The following is a 19,409-nucleotide window of genomic DNA, read 5'->3' as shown; positions in this document are numbered from 1 at the left end:
AAAAGGAAAAGAAAAAAAAAGGAAAAGAAAAAAAAGGAAAAGAAAAAAAAGGAAAAGAAAAAAAAGGAAAAGAAAAAAAAGGAAAAGGAAAAGAAAAAAAACCTGGAAGGACAAGGGAAAAAAAACCCCAATACTTATATTAAACTTGCTTTCTCAGCTCCAAGACCAGCCAGTAATGAAAATCAGTTTTCATTCCTCCAGTATGCAGAAGCAGAGATACTATAGGTAGCTAATATTGAAGCCTTTTAGATAATGTTAAATATCCTATAAACTACAGATTAAGGAACATAGAAAAATGAGTATGACAGTATATTGTCTGCAATTTCATCACAGTATTAGAGAAAGATGAGCCATGAGTACATTCTTCTGTAGACACAGCATTTACACAAGAACATGAACAAAAACTACACTCCCCCTCTAAAGGGCAAAACATTATGATTAAAATTTTCATCACACTTGTGTTGTTGGTTTCTTTGTTTTGGGTTTTTTCAGTTTTCAACATCTCAGTGCCAGAAGTAATACAAGTAACTAACGAGACAGAATGAATTGGAAATCTTCCAATAAAACACTGGACAGAAGGGAGTTGTTTGTCTAGAAATTCACTAATCACTAAGCTGAAATATATTTTCCTGAAACATTCAGGGTCTAAATTTCAGATAAATTTCAGACATGCTTCTCCAAAAAATCCAACCTCTATTAACAAAAACCATTGAGCATCCTGAAACCACCAAGATGCAAACAAGAAAGCAGCTTAAACACAAGCAACATTTCCACTCCGACGCTTCTGTTTCCAAGCTGTGAGTTTCTAGTCATGCAAATATTTCAGTTCTGCTGCTCTTAAGCTGACAACTTGAAAAGACTCAAAGCCCAACTCCCAGTTCTGCAGCAGGGAGTACAAACTGGAAGTTTACGTATGCAGGAAGTTGGTGGAGCTGCCCCTACTCTCTGCAGCGCTGGGATGCTCAGGGCTTGTCATCTTCTGGGTCACCTCCAGAGTTTGGTATTTCAACAATCTCAAGCCCCAGGGTATCTAATGACCACAAATATTCCACATGCTGAGGGTGCTTTGACAGAAGCCCTGACCTTTCTTTTCCTTCTAGTTTCACAGCTCACATTTTTTTGATGCTTCTAAACAATTTTTGTTTAATTTAACTTCTCTGTGTGAAAGTTTTAGGTTTAGTATTTAAAAACCTGGTTTTCAGAACTTGTCACAAAACCAGAAATGCTGCATTCAGCAACCTCTCATTCTTATTTTGTTCCATCTGAAGTCTTACACTTTGTTAGTGAATTTTAATAAATGAAATCTGACTAAACTGAAAGAGAATTCTGTATTTTAAATGCTACTAAAGTACTATATAGACAAACTACTTTTTATTAAGAAACAGTAATCATTTGATGATCAAATTTCATTGACAAATACAAACTAATGCATATGAAGGATTACAGTAAATAACACTGAGAAAGCTTTCAGCTTCAACAAGAAACCTTAGAAGCAGACATCTTGCAGTACGGACACATCATACTAATATAAAGCACTGAGATATCATATTAATATAAATTCTGACCCTAGTATTCTTCCCTTCATTTCATAAATTTAAACAATGTTAAAAGAAAAATTTCAACAGAGAAGGGGTTTTGTACATAAAAGTCACTGCTACACAACATGTAAAATCTAACACTCTTGGTACTGTTTAATCCCAAATATCACAGTGTTGTGGCAGTATTTGACAACTCAGAAAAGCAAGTGTTGTGCCATCTTCATCTTCCAATTCAAAAATCTGCAAGGCAAATAGGACTATTACAACCCTAAATCAGCTGCAATGGTAAGTAAGGAAACAGATTAAGTTGCATTAGGCGGGTTTTACATAGTTGAAAGAGAACTTTCAGCTTTTTCAAACTTGTTGTTTCCAGTAGAAACAACAAAGAACTTTATATTCCCAACAAGAAACTCCCAAGTTTAATTCCAGATACTGGTCAATGCTGTCAACAAACCAAAAAGCAATAAAAGGGCTCAGTCCTTAAGGACTGAGTTTTCAGAATGATAGTTCTGTGTCACAAAAAGCCAAACATCATATTTATATTTTCCTTTGGATTGCATTACATGAAAAATATATAATCCTTCCTCTAAGTTTCCCAAACATTTCCTCTACGCAGGAGTTTGTATAAGGATTACAATATGAGAAATTCATAGGAGAAGGCCTCATGACCCCATTAAACCCAAATCTGGAATAAGGTGACATGGATAATGGTACTTAATAAACTCTCCTAACCAAGAACCGGTAAGGCCACCTTTGTTTCATTTTACCTAAACTGGAAGCTTTAATTGCTTCACTGGTTATTTCATGGATCAAAACTTGTACAGTGGACAAATCTGTGCTAATTTAAAGACACAGGTTTCAAACCTACCTCTTTTCAAAGAAGTAAGTGTCCTCTGAGACACAACAATTTATTCCTGGTTTGTTTGGTTTTGTTTTTTTTTATTCTTGGTTTGCTATCTCAGCAATTGACTTAGAGTAACTACTTAAAAGTACAGAGAGATTTTTAAGCAGCTAGATGCTTTAAAGGCTGATTTCTTATCCTACGCATATCCAGCAAGATTGCAGTAACCAGTCCATGGCTTCCCCAAGAGCAAAATTCATTTTCCCCTTCAAATAGTTCAACATCTATCGATCTAAAATCTTTCAATTAAAATACTTTTTGGAAAACCCCTTCATAAAAACTCCTCTTTAGCCTACCTGCTCTTAAAAAAAAAATTCTGCAATAACACTTTAAAATACTCTCATTATTTCATGACTGCACTTACAAAATATCATTTAGTAGGTGTTCTGTGCTGTATGACTTGTCAGCTGTCTGCTTCCAGTGCCATCTGTTCCTGGTAGAAATCAACCCTAAATACACAATCATAAATCTTCAACGAGTTTCGATACCAACATACCCTGTAGTAGCTTTAATAAACACTCCTTTTAAGTGAAACGATTTTTAAATATAACACAGTACATTTTTCAGTTAAGTTAAAAACCGTGACTTTTCAAGCAGTAGGATGGGTAACTCCTAGGTTCACAGATAATGTTTAAGAATAGGATTACAAAGTATTTCTAATTCTCTGATAGCGCCCAGTACCACAGAGGTCTCTCCCTGTGTGAAGCCCCAGTGCTACACTTGGGAGTTACCAGAACAGCGAATCATAGTTGCAGATTTTGCTACAGTTTTTAGAATTATCATCTGGTAGAATAACTGTATACTCTAACTGAATTTCTTTGTTCCTCCACACAAAAAAAGAACACATTTAAATATTTGGCTTTTACATTTCAACTTTAAACTTCTCAAAAGTTTACTTTAGGTACTTAATTCTCTAAACCAGGTCACTAACCCTTTGGAAATATGTTCAATCACAGCAGTGTCTTAAAAACACATAACTAGAATCTGAAAATTAATGAACTTAAATAAGAAGAAAAAGATTAAGTACTAGGCTTTTGAAACTTGTAATTCTGTGACAAATTAATTTTGTATCCCTACGTTACCTTGAGTGTAATTCATCTGCTATTTCTTTGGATTTTCCCCCAATATTTCTTAAGTCAATTCACAGAACTTTTTATTGTCAAAATTTAACACATTTCTAACTAATTTTATTTAACATATTTTTTGGAAGCAGACCTCTATTTTTCCACCATATTTCAAATTTAAGATGTATACCCAATATAGAGAGCAAACTAACAAATTACACTAATGGTCTTCTGCATGCTTAAAAAGGGGAAGAAAGCATGCCAGTAAAAACAGCAATAACAGGTACTACATAGGTAACCACAATGTATCCTTCGAAGCCAAATAATAGATACATCATAGTTGAAAGGATTAGATTTGTCATGCTGACTTCATTAATTTCTTGAACTAATGCTCATGTGACTATTTGTATGAACACTTGTACTGCCTTTGAAAGAAACTTTTTTTGAAAGCCCAGTATTAAACTTTCACTAGTAAGACTTTATCATTACCCATTACATTTCAAGGCATATCTTCTTCAGGCCATCTCTTGGGGCAGAGCAAACCTAGACCTCCAAAAAAAATGGGGAGGAACCTTTGCCCTCTTGCTCATTAAGACAGCAGTGATCAACAACTCAATAGGCCTTTCTTGTAAAGAACAAGCAAAACAAAGTGGCTTCAGCAACAGGGGTCATGTCAGCTGTAATCTGCCAAACCTCAGTGTTGTCTCCAGTTAATATCTTCAGTACCAATTTAATAGTGCATGCTCTTTGACTTGATTCTACATAATAATAACAACAACAATAATAAAAAAAATCACACCGTGGACTAAACCACTAAATTTTGTGAGTGCCACTTGTGGCACTGTGAGCTTGCGGAGACCTTAAAAAAAGTGGATGGCAGAGGTAGGTATACAAACGAATATAAAATGTAAGTCAGAAGAGAACTACAAAGCACCTAGAAAAAGGTCATGAAAGTACTGCTTTGGGAAAGACCAAAAGTTTACCTGAACGTAAATCATTCTAAGCACACATGTTTCTCAAGAGCACAAACTCACAACTTTCTAAATTGCCACAAGGAACAAAAATAAAATCTCATAACAAGATCATTTTTAGTGGATCTACAATGACACATAAAGCAACCAGCAAGCACTGTACTTCTAGCATGTTAGAAGGAAAGACTATTAGCTGTATAATTGCAAAGGAGACACTAACTCTCCTCTCCAAAATCTGATTTTCCAAATATCAAAAATCAAACACTCAGCAACTGCAAATGGACAGATTTTGCATATGGGCATATTTCAGAAACTGGATAGAAGTTTAGCTTGTCTGGGTGAATGGGCAGAAGAGGGAAACTCATGCTGAGTGGTATTAAAAAATACAGAAATGAAAAAAATCTGATCTATTCTGATTTAATTACTTATGGCGGTGATAAAAGGCTAAGAAATTTGGCTACAAAAACTATCGAGCCATATTCACATTTCCACCATGAGAACTGAACAAATAAGAACAACAGAATGGACCTTGGTCAGTAAACCTCTTTCCCTGGGACAATAGGGTATCTGCCATGGTGAAAGTCTTAGGGGAAAAAAATAAGTATCACAGATACATGCCAAACTGGAGTTTTAGAGTCTATAACAACAGTGACCAATCATAAGGCATTTCATAACCGAACAACTGTTCTTTCCTTTTCTGACTTCTGGAACATCCCAGGAAATTGTATTTCTTCCCTAACAAAACTGGGGGAGTATTTAAGGTTTTACAGAAAAAAAGTAGGTCAAACATTTGAGTTTTACCTTTATCTAGAGGAGAGCAGAACAACACTATCTGTACAGCATTCCACATTACATGTCCACAAATGAGAATCCCCACCAAGGAGGAGGCAAGAAAGAATGGCCATTGCATGGCTTTGCTGTCTGGACATCCTTTGCAATTCCTCTTATATGCTGATGCCTTCAGGCACTTTTAAAATGGAATTTCTGTGACTGAATTTAAAGCTCAAGTTCACAGAACAGCACTAAAATCCATGGAAAATAATTTACCTCCCATTCAGCCAATGATTATTTGTTTCTATTCAAATAATAACACTAAAACTGATACAAACCTCTATCGCTACTGAACCATTACTTACAATTCATACACAATGTAAAAACTTATAAATAAAAGGCATATTAGAAGTTTGGTTCATTTCTAAAATGCCTGAACACTAAAAGCAATCTGGTGGGAATAATTTAAAATTAAGCTTTTGCAGAAAAAATATCATTCATATATATATGATAGTGACATATTATATTGGAATATTAACCTACATTCAACCACTTACTAAAAATTCCTTTTTAGAAACAGGATCTTTCTAGTATTTATAACTAACACTTGAAAACATCTTTTATAAAAAATGCATAAAGAATATCAAAAGTCCAAGTTACACGAGCAAACATCAGACATCAAACTGCCCTTGTCCGAAAGACGATCTAGTCTTTAATATTGGCATTCAGCAGAACAACTTGAGAGGAAGAGGACAGGAGAAAGTTTGCTGTTCTAACTCTTACTGAATCCCAAACTTTCATGTCCATAGCAACTCAAGGAAGTGCAATTTTAAATAAAATTTGACACTACGCTCCAAAAAAAGATTGGTAAAAAAGGAACCAGAAGTTAAGAACCATTCATGTTGTTAAATAACACTATTCCAGACATCTTCTAATAGAAGAGTTAACTTCAAATGCTAGCTGTCTTACATCACAAGAATTAAGCACAAAACATCATTCAAGTGTAACTGTTTGAAGCTCTGTCCTCCTAAAACAGTGGCCCCAAAGAAAAAACACACAAAAATGAAGAAAAGTGAGTCACATCTAGAGCAAGGAACAGCTATTGAGCTTCAAACTCCATGTAAGATTATGACTGCTAGGTCTCACAGCCAGCTAAACTCTTAATCAGAAAATGAGAGTAAAAATTTCTCATTTAAAATGTACACTTAAAAAAAATACCAGTTATTTTGAGATGTTTTGGTAGACATTTTATCCTTATTTCTCACAACTAGAGAGATACACAGCAAGAAGACTTTTTGACTTGTAGTCAAGTATTTCAAGAAGTAGATTTTGAAACAACTAAACATCTCTGTATTTTTCCACTTCCAAGTAATTCACCTCAAAAACATCTATCTTCAATTTTTCTTTTTTTGAAAATACTAAGTCAGGGTGCTTTTTGGAAATAGATGTCTTCTCACACCTTTTAACCTTTATGTTCCCTGCAGGTTTTGTAATGCTGCCATTAAAATTCTGCTGGCCAGGTTTTTGAACCCGTATACTGAACAAGCACAGCTCATAAGAAAAGCTGGACCTAGGTGCTTGTTCTATAAAGATGTCTACATAACATTTTTACATGCTATGTAGATGTTTTTACATAACATATAAATGTTTTTGGCTAAATTATAAAGGTTAGGATTCCTTGTGGGTGAATTCAAGCATTCATTTGGGTACTGGATAAGGATCTGAATAACTGAGCAGGTTTTGTGAGTTGCTCCTTTTCACTGAAAGTTCCAACATCAAGAATTTGGTCCCATTTATTACTACTAAAGGTTACTGAATTCTTGCCCAATACATGGAATGAATAAAGAGCTATTCTGTACTCTTTGGTAAGAGCAACTTGATCTCACAGTGCAGCTGAAACATTTTGGATGTATTTTCCTTACTTTAACTCAGGAATAAAAATAGAGCAATCTTTAGGACCAAGACTGTTCACTGATATATTAGATCACTGTGGGGAAGAGAACAAAAAAAATTAATCGAAATAAAAAATTACCCACCCATAAACCTCTACAATGTTCAGAACTCAGCTATATATAAAAATCCTCAAAAAAACCAACCAAACAAACAAACAAAAAACCACACAAAAAACAAACCCAAAAACATATAAACACCCCCAAAAAACCAAACCAATAATATATCATTAAAAATACTTTACCTTGGTTTTACCCTTCCCAAGTGCCAAGTATATGATTTGTAAACATTTACCTGGTATATATAGCAGAAGAAAACCCCAGCTTTAAATCAGAATGCAGTTGCTGGGAAGAAAAACGATTAACTGTGAAACTATTTCTAAAAAGAAATAAAGTAGTATGAAAAAACAATGGATTTTTCATAATGAGAGTACAGTGATGTGGAGCACATTACATAACCCAGTCTGTGCTTGCAGAGTGGGCTGCATGAGCGACACTGACTGCCTCGTCTTACAGTGTCATTTATCTGTAATGTTTGAGGACACAAATAAGAAAATATGCCAAGAGAGAAAACAGTACAATACAGGCTCTGTTTATGCTCCAGTGAAAGATCACACACCACACTAGGTAAGGTATGCACATCTCCAACACAGTTTAAATCCAGCACATTACGTTCAGGCCACTGACACTTTTGTTCAGAAAAGCTGGGGTTTCTGCCCTTTTCATTGCAAAGGCAAGTGTTTGAATGACATCGTCCCATGTAAAACAGATAATTGTCTCACTAACTGCATTGTCTTGCTGACAGGAAAAGATGTGGTTTTCAGGTCTATAGTCTTGGCACCTCTTCTTGCAGCAAGCAAAAACATTTTCTTGGTGTGTGTTACGTTAAACAGCTTCATAAAGTAAGGTCATCTAGTTGCCATACACAAAGTCCTTCTGTTAAGGAAGGAACTCAAAATAGCATATAACACAATCTGTGCTAATACAGAGGCAAGAAAAATCCTGCAGAATACATCTATTCTGAACAAGGAGAGTAAAATGAGAGTAAGAAAAACTTCCACCCAATAAGGGTCTACAACAGAAAATGAGAAGTCCCCACACTGATCACAAAAGAAACCCAACAGAAAGCCTCTGCTAGTGAGGATCAAAACTCCTCTAAAACTGCTGGCTACCTTCGGATCATAGTATCTTACCTGGACTATTTCTTAGGCTAAGTGGACACAGGATAAGCATAGAAGATCACTGTCATATAGGAAGAGCTTGCAGCGACTAAGGCAGGACATTTGCACTCCTTTGAGATAATAAGTCAGCATCATATAATTTATAAGTTACCATAATTACGTATACACATGTATATAACTCATATTTCATGCAAATAAAAACTGAAATTAAGTTAATGATCAGGAAGGATAATAACAAAGTAGGATTTTAAAAGATTGAAAAGAGAATAGAATATCACAGGTTTTGGAGACAGAAAGGCACAGGCTGACATCACAGGCCTGAGAAAATACCCCCTCAAATTTCATAATCCATACAGACATTGTATCTGAACTTTTGGGGTATACTCTTCAGCAAGATCTCATTGCAGTAACCTTCCAGTTCATTTCACCTCACACCAGTATGAGCCTTTTCAGGTCCTACCAACAGTGAACAAGAGTCCTCCTCCTCGGGCATTTATGGGATAGCCCTCCCTACATCACATAGAAACAAATGAGAAACACTTTCTTCTTTCTTTTCACCATTTTTGATATACATCCATCCTTTATTGAAGTAGATGTAAGGAACTTAAAATGCCTATCTACCTCATGTAGAGCCATGAAGGGCAAAACTGGACAAAGGAAATTATGTTTACTGATAGCATATTAGATATTCCACAGCAGATATGTAAGACAGATTCAACTGTTTGCGAAGTGGAGAAAATTGTCTTCTTCAAAGGTATGTTGCATACACGTAAAGAGTTCTCTCCCAGAAAATTACCACAAATAATCAGTAAATTCAAATCCTATCTTGCTTTTACCAGTAAGGCATTCTTTAATGACTGTGTCCATGTTGGAAGCTAATGCACATTAAGTCTATTGAACTTTTTTTCTTTTCTCTGCTCTTTCTGTGGGGATGTTCTGTTCTCAAATACCAATCCTTTGCATGTCAGGCACAGCAACTGGCAGGAGTAACTCCAGTAAGCTCTAACTATTCAAGACCTTGCCTCTAGCTTGTTTCGTAAAAGCAGCAGGAAATGCAGAACTTTAATTATGCTTTGAAGGTTACAATCTTAAGCAGTAATCGCTAAAAAGTAAAAATGGCAAATTAGAACATGATCTACAAAATCATTATCACTAATAATCATACTGGAGACTCAAACACAAAATTCTTGAAACACTTTTAAATTTTAACTAATTATTCATGGTGCTCTACATCAATGACAATTTTTCAATGTTGAAGAAATAACAGTGACTGAAACAAAACCTGTCTCTCAAATCCCCAATTACTGTAAAAGAAATTCAGTCTTCAGCCAATACAGTAAAACATTGCCATGCAGACATCCAAGCTCTTTTGCCCAGTTTAGCAAACAGTAAAACCACATTAGCATAGAACTAGGCAAGCTTACTAGACCTGATGAGAAGGATATGTTAGCCTGAGTAGCACACCACCCTAATATTAATTCATACTGAAGTCTCTAAAGAATAATTCTCATTACCTGCACAAGACAGCACCATGACATGTGTAAGCACAATATTCTTTTCAGAGAGTCCTACCCTTTGCAATGGTAACTTTTTGAGAGCTACTGTCCACAAAACCTGCTGTACTGAGTAGCGATTTGCTGATGTTAGTCAGATTATCCCATAGCTCTGTTGAAGGTTTGTCTGTATCACTCTAATAGGAGTGATCACTCAATACATCTGAAAATCTCATTTGCAGAGGCTAATTAGAGTGTTATTGACATGAAGCAAGGAATTATTCCTCTTGGAACTGGAAGGTTTCTCTCATTAAGCATTTCAATTCTGAAGAAAAATGCCTAATTATACATTTGTATTTAAAACATCTTGAATCTATTTCTACACCAGAAGAGGAACTCAACACCATTTGGATGCACTTTATATCGAGGCTGAAAAAGATGATTCAGTATAAACCACCAAAAAGAAAGTAAGATATCTGATTAATCATTACAGATGACAGGCTTAAAAAACATTCCACACTAATGAACAGGAAATCCACAACTTTAAAGTTAAGTTACAGTAAATAACTTCTATATTATGAATTTAAATCTGCTTTGAGTAGCTGGTGGATACTGTTTACAATATACAAGTGGCAGCAAGTTTCCACTACACTTGGAAGAATTAGCCTCCTAAGTTCTCCATTTCTGGAATCAGTCAGGTTTCAGATCAATGGATCAAACAGCCTAATATCCAATCCTTCAGAAGCAGAAGCAGCTTTCCTGTAGAAAAAGCTTCCCTACATTCCCTGCAGCAAAGTTTCTTCTTATCTCTTCAGATACATAACACGAATATTCATGTTATTAAGAACTCAATTCTTTACCAAAATAAACCCTGGACACTCCCATATGGTAGTCCAGGACTCCACCTCCTACTTTAAAAATACCTCATTAAAACTTGAGTATATTTAGCGGCAAGGTGTTTTACAAGCTTTGTGTCCTCTTAATAGAACACCACACACATTGGCCTGTGCTATTCACAAAATGCCCTTCTAAAATCAATTCCTAGACTTTCTTAAGTCTAAAACCAATTCCTTAGACATCCTAGACTCAATGGGGAGTTCAGCTCCACATTAAAACCTGATGCATGGCTGCAAGTTCTGAGCAGCCACAACCTGCTCCTGTCTGCACAAGGCCACAAACACTCTCTCTAAAACCAGAATTCTTCACAGAATCTTCCTTCTATTTTTCAGATACAAAGAAATTCCAATTAAGTGGACATGTTATAAAGCAGGAGAGTCTCATATGACTCATCATTTCGTCAGGCTGATCACAAAGGAAATGGGGGCTCCTGAGATTGTGGTGGAAACATTTAGAAAGTTTAGTACAGACTGTCTAGAAGCAGGAAGCATTGACATGGACGTTGGACAAAAGTCCAAGCAAAGGTTTAAGGAGAAAGAAATATCTTGCTTTTGCTCTAGAGTTTTATTTTATTAGAAGTCTGTGGGCAAGCAGGATAGAGAAGATGAGCACCACCATTAGTCTCTGAGATTATATATTATTTTCTTCTCTCCCATACATTCGTAAAATATATTTACATTTACCTCACCCAAAACGAAAACATATCAAATTAAATAAAGCCATCAACTATTTTAAATGCCTCTATCTAATTACAGATGCTCTCTCAGTTCTTAATAGAGATCTGTTCTGAGCAAGAGATAGGTATAATTATTGTTATTTAGATAATAATAAAAATCCTTCAGTAAGAAGTTAGCAGAAGGGTATGAAGGTACACAGAGCTTAGTTTGTGATTTATGCCCATCCTGAGTTCACCTGCTCTTTCTGAGGTCTCACAGGCCTCCCTTTGCCCAATATGAGAATTCTTGGCCTCTGCTCCAGCATCTGAAGTTGGGTTCCAGGCAGAGGCTGCCAGGCAGCAGCTGCTGCCCTGAGTAAAGGTCTGTGTTTCTCAGTAGTCTATTTTACTGGAGGAATTCTCTTTATTAGTGTTTGTTTATACAGGAATGTTTTATTTCCTCTCTGACCTCCTGCAGTTACTTCAAAGGACTGTTCTCTCTGTCCTTTCTTTATATGCCTTCTGTTGTTGACACTAGATAAGCAACCATACTTTAAAAAAAAAAATATAAGCTCACATTTTTTATATAATTGGTATGCACTTATATATAGGCATACACATGTATATATGTGTTCTTTCAATATACAGTTCTTATTTGCAAGTATATATGTCTTCTTTCAATACAGAGTTCTTATTTGCAGGAAAACTTACAGGGAATCCCTGTGTTTAGTAATCCAAAGGATGAAACTGAATTAAAATAACTAGTACCAAACTCTAAGTTATAACTCATCCTATGTTCTCATCACATTAAAAAGTCTTTCCAACTCACAAGTACCTATAATTTTATCCCCTAAATTCTGCTACACTCCAAATTGAAAATAAAAAGATTACAAATTATATTCATCCAAGCAGAAACCTTTCTAGTGGAAAAAGAAACAGCTTCAACGTTGAACAGAATTTCAAATAGATAAATAATATAGAAAATTAGCAAGCTGTTTAAAAATATTTTTTCTTCTAGATTTGATTGCTGAAATGTGAAGATATAAATATTAAGAATCGCATGAGCTATAACAAGCACTCTATAAAAGATGGGAAACTAAATTTGCCTTTATTCTAATTATCTCTGAGGAAAAAAAAGTGTTCTCAATATAGAAGAAAACTTACAAATATTTCTGTCAACTTTATTAATACCTCCAAACTCACCATTTTCCCCTAAATACTTCTTTGCTATGATTAGAGACTCAGGCTATTACAACATTTTTGGAAAGAAGACCTTAAATTTAAAATTCATTTTAATAGGTGTAAACTGTGCACTCCTCCAAAATTTTACTGCAGCTACACTTTCACAGTGTCAGTCTAGACAGTTCAGGTTACAATAACTACAGTGTCTCTTTATTAAATGCTTGCCTGCAATTAATTAAATTAGCAAAAGACTCAATTAAAAAAAGTAACCAATAGTTTTAGAAAAAAAAAAACATACCAGATCGAAACTCTAGCAATAGTCACAGTTAAGAAATTAAAAGTTCATAACCTGACCTATTAAAATAGGAACTAAAAAAAAATAAAAAACCCCTGGGTTTGTCAGAATATTTTACTATTTCCTGTGTGTCTTTTTAATTCTTCCCTCACATTCAAATAAGCAAACCAAACATTATGTCTGTCCTGCCAGGGAATACAATAAGATGCTGCTCCACAGTAACAAATATGTTAGTGCGAGCTCTTGTTGCCAACTTCAGTTGCCAATGACAAAGTCCTTGATGTAAATAGTCTACTTTGCCTGCAGGAACATGACAAAATAGTTACCAACACTAGATGTGAGGCATGTCTGGGACAAACAGACTGATTAGCAAACCCATAATCTCACCTCTTCAGAAACACAGCCTGAAGAGCTAAAAACTGTGCACAGTTCCTGCTTAGCTTTTGCTACATTACACTAGTTTTTAACTACTATTTATTCTCACCAGTTTAGGTACAAAAACCAGAGGGTAGCTTTATCGAGTAACAAGAGGTATGAATTGGCCTGGAAAATTATTTCCCTGCAAACACACTCTGAGAGGACCAAATCTCAAACCACTATGAATAAACCCTTCTCTGATCAATGGTCACAGCATTCCTGAAGTGGAAAGGAGTACCATTCAGACATGCCTGTCTTCCCATTGCCTTTATCTGGTCCATGCAGATCTCTGAGCAACACTGTCATTTTGCTCCCCTGTTCTCCAAACTATTTTCACTCCTTGTTTAAAACACCCCTCCTGAACCTTTCCCTCATCAAAAGCACAGAAACAAGGTACTGCAGATCAACTACCACTATTTGAAAAGCATCCTGTATTAAACTGCTTTGAGGGACTTCTTCCAGGTGTCCCAACCAGCAAATTCTTACACTTAACAATGAGGCACTGATAACAAAATGCATCGCTTGAACACTTTACACATGGCAATTAATGCAGAAAGAGGTTTTTAGAAGCATAGTTAAGTCAAACAGAATTGAATTTATACTTGCGGTTGTATGCATGTACACTTTTTATAAAAACAAACAAACAAAAAATCCACATTATTAATTGGTAAAATAACTGGTTACAGAAAGATAATGAACACAAAGGTAAGAAAATACCTAATGATTATTTTTACCTCGCTATGCATTATGGTTTTCAGTTTATCTGTTTTCAAGTAAGTTCATGATATTTATTTACATAAGGTTCTTTACACTGAGAGATATTTCAATATAATTGCTGAATTAGAGAGCAATTACAGTTTTCCACAGAAAGACATATAAGAAAATTCTTTTAATGTATCAAATAGGTATAGCATTTGTTTGTATGACCAGAACGTGGAACTGTATTAAATTCTGTAGAATGTTCTGTACTGTAGTCAGGTAATTCAGGCTTTCCTGTTCTACACTGCACTCTCAAGTATGCAGAAAAACACCTGTTACTCCAGTACTTCAACTGACAAGGTTAAGTATAAAGATGAAAGCCAGGTGACCATACATTTATTACCTATTTTTTCAATTTAACCTCTTTTAGGACTTTGGTGACCAATACTATCATCACGAAGAATCTTTACTGTTTTTTAAACTGTACTTTAATTTTCATTATTCATTTTAAAATTACTAGTATATTTGACACCCTCAATAATCTAATTCTCCTAGTACCCAGAACTGATGCTGGAACTATGAGGAGTCCTAGACTTGTCACTAGACTTAACAAACCCATTTTCTTACTCTTTCAGTATATGCAATGACCTGCAGAGTAAGATAAACTAAGGAAAAAAAAAAAAGAAGAAATCAAATAAGATGCATATTTTACCCTTACTGCTCAAAATACCAGTCAGACACATAAACTTAGCTCTCCTGTTTGTACCTAGCACTTTGGTGCTACAGCATCATACACCTTGTCAATCCCACCAACAAAACACAGGCTTTATGGGCAACACTTCATTGCTGTCTAATACAGGTGGGGGTTATGGAGGGCACACAAAAGATCATTTCATTCTATTGTGGGTTTTTTTCCCTTCTTCACAAAATAGTAACACGGGTGAATTTTTATTTACTTTGTGGTTACTTACTACAGGAAAGAGACATTAAATTAAGAGCTGTGCTGGATGGCCAATAGTTCAGAACAGAAATCATACAGATAACCCTGATGGCTCCAGAGTACCAATGGCTGTAACAGTACAATATGAGGAATTTCACTTTCCATTATTACATTTTATGTTGGACAAACCACACCAACTCACATATAAAGCAGCTTTAGAATGTGTCATAGTTTAAATCTATTTTAGTCTCACAAAGCACAATATATAGTAAGATACAGGTGTTTCATGTCTGAATCACTTGTCACATATATTACTATTTTAAATAGGAACAGTGAGCACTTTTGAACACTGAGAGAGATCAGCGTGATTTTGAGATTCCTTCAAAAAAAGTGCTTATTTGGCTTTAGCACGAGAAGAGCAAGGGACACACTGACAGCAGTCCCAGAGAGGAAGAGGATCAGATGTTTATCCCCTCAGCTAAGATCAAGTGCAATGGGGTTTTAAAAACTGCATACTGGATTACCCAAACTATCAATTTTCCTAGCAAAAAATAGTATCCTAATAGGTCTTAGGTCTAAGATAAGGAAAAATTGTTCTGATTTTGAACAATCACTTCAATAGTCAGATTTGCAACCCGTAAATCAGTTTTTGACAATGCACTGGTCTTCCCTCCACAGAATTATATTCTTAAATAATAGCTGAGAAGAAATATTCCATTTTCACATCTTTTAAACTGAACATACATCATAGGAGTTTTGACTACAAACAGAAATGGCACAGTTTACAACAGTAACAGGCCTCCAAATCTTTAAAAAACCAAAAAAGTCCAAACGAACACTGATTTATAAAATGCAATGCTGAAATAATTTAGTTAGCTAAAACTAACTGCTGAGAAGTACATAAAATTCAAACCAGCCCCACTAAATCTAATCAGCAAGAGCAGGAAACATTGAGGATCCCCATTAACTAATAGAAATATTAAATGTGTCCATTATAATGCAAGATTTTCCTTTTTGTCAAGGCTCAAAAGCTCAGGATGGTACCAAGAAATAATAACATTCTTTTTAAACATACATATATACACACACATATACATACAGACCATAGCAAAAGCCATGCATATAAAAGAAACTAACCAGTCTGACATATGGGATGTGTGTGATTTAAGCCCGATTCATGAAACAAGCAGCTAGAGTTACTCAAGCTTTCTTGGGGAAAGAGGAGGGAGAAGCAATCCCTTCCCTTCTGTTTTTTCCATTAATTAGAGCATCAGGAGAGTTCACCTTCCAAACAATCCATTTGAACAAAGTTCCTATAAATCAGTTTTGTCTATAATAAGCTACACATTTCCATCTTGCAGAGAGGGTAAGGCTTTTTGAACCACAGTTTAAGCAGACAGGGATACACTCAATTTGCTCTTTCTTCACAAAAGATTACAACAGCAGACAGAATACAATACATACTTTCTAAAACTAAACTGAGCCCGTGACTCAAGAGGCTGGTGTGGCATCAACAGAGAACAATCTTCTTCCTGAAATAGTCCATTTGCCATCTGTACATCAACTTACAGCTACACACAGCAACTCATGCTATGAGAGACCACCCATTTCAGAATGTCTCTAAATATAACACTATGGTAGAAGACATCATCTGTTTTAAGAGTAATGCTCTAATACAGTCCAAACTGGATGCAATATTTAGATACTACCATAACATCAAGCAGTTACCACAGCCTAGCTTTGGGAAGCCAAATACACAGATTCAATTCACTTAGCTTTAAAAGTGAATTAAGCCAATTGTGATTAATGTTAAAGATAAAATATCATAAAAGCAAGGAGGTAAATTAAGTTGGATGATAACAGAAGGGAAAAAATTACCCACATTTCATCACTAACAACTTTCCTAGATGTATGCCACTGTCACAACAAAAATGTACAACAGCTCTATCTTCAGTTCACTTCTGGGCAAAATTAATTCACAGAACACTGCTATGTCTCCAGTTACAGAGTCCAGCCCATGCACAGGGGAAGGGAGGATGGAAGGAATCTCAACTATTAGAATACAAACTGCAAAATAATTAGTTGCTCTTGAGAGGGGGAAATGACTCTTCAGAGGCATTGGAGGAAATGAGTCCGGAATTCAAACAACTGTACTGAAGCACTTGGATAGCAAATTGGAAAAAAATCCAACACATACACTGGTCTAATACAATCCACAATGGTCAAAATAGTTTATCATAATCCTTCTCTTTTTTAGGAAATACAAATAACTAGGAATAACTTCATTTTCTTCTCTTTTCCCCTCCTTCTGTCTACAGCAATTTGTAACACATAACTATGGGGAAAACTTTGGATCTAGACTATGCAGAGATATATTATCTCCAGCCAAGTACATATAGCCAACGAAAAACCCAAGGAAAAGAACAAAATACACACACAGACACAAAGAAAAATCCACTAGGCAGTCTACTTCATTTCTATCAGACAGTGGGACAATTCATATGCTTGTTTAGTCCCAACAAACAGCATTTAAGGGATAAATGTAAATATAATATTAAATACTGTAGTAGAGTAGGATTGCCATGGTGTGAACCAGGGCTCATGCATGATAAGCATCTGCCAATGCTGAAGAAGGTGGCTGTGAAAAAATGACATATTTGTCATGCATGGATTCTAACCACACCTTGAGTGTTACTACACTACAGTGCATGTATTTTGTTAAAGGAAGGTGTATAAACAGAATGGAATTAATAAAAAATAAGTATAACATAAAACCCTCCAGATTTTGACTATTCCACCTACAATATAACTACCTGGCAGCATGAAGTAACTCTCTTCAAAGGCAGCAAGCAATTACAAGCTTTCCTATTTAAGCACATCTGCTGACTTTCTATTTATTTGCAACTGTTTGACAAAATTTGAGAAAGAACAAAACCCAAAACCACTACCACATACATACTGAAATCCAGCAGAGGTTTTTGTAACAGATAATTAAAAAAAACACAGAAAGATACTAAACTTAACTTTGTTTACAAGCTCCATAGCTATGAATGCTAAACCTGACTTCAACACATGGATAATATAAAGAAACAATACTGACTAACCACCTTTTAAAAATAAAAGTGGCAGTGTGAGCAGAGCATACATATGTAGAAGGATACATAGCTAATGCTCTCATAACTAAAGAGAACATTAAGTATTTTCGTATTATATAATTCATCATACAATTTTGCTTAAGGACATACAAAAATACTGAAAGGGAAAAAAAAAGTCTAACCTTATCAAACAAAACTTTAGACTGGACAGTAAGTTTGTTTGCATAGGGTCCTACTCAAACTCTTCAAGACTCCCTTATACTGGGATTTTTGAGCTGGCATTTCTCAGCTACAAATTCTGCAGAATGCTTTTAAATGTCAAAATAGAGATAACAAACTAAATATTGGTTTTTGGTTTACATCTCTCCAGAAGAAAGTGTAAACAATTATCACAGTCTTAAATGGGCCACTAGGTAGCATCTAGATGTTAGCCTTTGTCTTTAAACATCACTCTTGTTCTGATGCACTTGGAATAGAAACATAAGGGTCATACAGAGTACATATATTCCTGTAGGTTAAGGCCTAAATGGTTTGTGTCAGTCTGCTATAATAATCAAAGCAATTTCTAATCCATGTAAAGAGTTCATGCTATATTATCTGGCATAGTGTCAAACATTAGAACTAGAATTTTAATAGCAATACAGTAACTGCATGCTGTTCAAATCTTGAATTTCACCCAATGGAACAAACTCAGTTTCATTTCAGTACAATTTTTACATCTGCAGTGCTTGAGTTTGCAGCACCACAAATAGGACATATAAATCCAATTTCTCATTTTTACTAATATAATCATTAGGCTTCCCTTTTTAAAATCCGTTATCAAACCAACCTAGTGAAACCACAAACTATTTTCTTATAATTGTCTAATGTATACTATATGCTGTATTCAATTTAAAGAGAAGTCTACATAGCATCACACTTAACCAGTCTAACTTTCTGTAAGTTAGGTTGATGCAACTCTATAAACAAACTTTTCAGTTACCTAAGCACCGCAGAACTAACGTTTACTAACATTTGAAAAGAATACAGAATTAGGTCTTTACTATCAACACAAACCCACAAAGCTATACTCCTGTTTCCAGTATTAAGGGTAAGTATAGGCTTTACTCAGTACATAAATTTACAGCTCAAGAATTAGCAGTTTAGAAGTGATTAGTACAGCTAAAAGCTATACCAAAACAAAATTAAAACATATTCAAAGATAATGATTTTTGGTTTTACCTGAAAATTAACATCTTCTTTCTTGAATATTAGTGCTCGAACTTCATCAGGATCTCCATTAAATATAGCTTGAACCAATGGTGGCTGAAACAAAGCAAAAACACAGAATAAACCCCCATTTTAGGTTTTAGTGATACACA

General features: G+C 35.1%; 1 protein-coding gene across 3 annotated transcripts in view; it reads right to left on the bottom strand.

The window, feature by feature from the left end:
- The window catches only part of ANKRD28 (ankyrin repeat domain 28), a 118,763-nt gene that overhangs the window by 54,551 nt on the left and 44,803 nt on the right, over nt 1-19,409 (bottom strand). For all 3 annotated transcript variants that reach the window (XM_032678703.1, XM_032678693.1, XM_032678712.1), the window contains exon 2: nt 19,270-19,353. In XM_032678703.1, coding sequence (XP_032534594.1) covers nt 19,270-19,353 — 84 coding nt within the window. The remainder of the gene's footprint in view (nt 1-19,269; nt 19,354-19,409) is intronic.

This window comes from Chiroxiphia lanceolata, chromosome 1, assembly GCF_009829145.1.
Source record: "Chiroxiphia lanceolata isolate bChiLan1 chromosome 1, bChiLan1.pri, whole genome shotgun sequence".
Lineage (NCBI taxonomy): Eukaryota > Metazoa > Chordata > Aves > Passeriformes > Pipridae > Chiroxiphia > Chiroxiphia lanceolata.
Note: the sequence above shows the minus strand (reverse complement) of the source record. Positions and strands in the feature narration are given on the sequence as shown.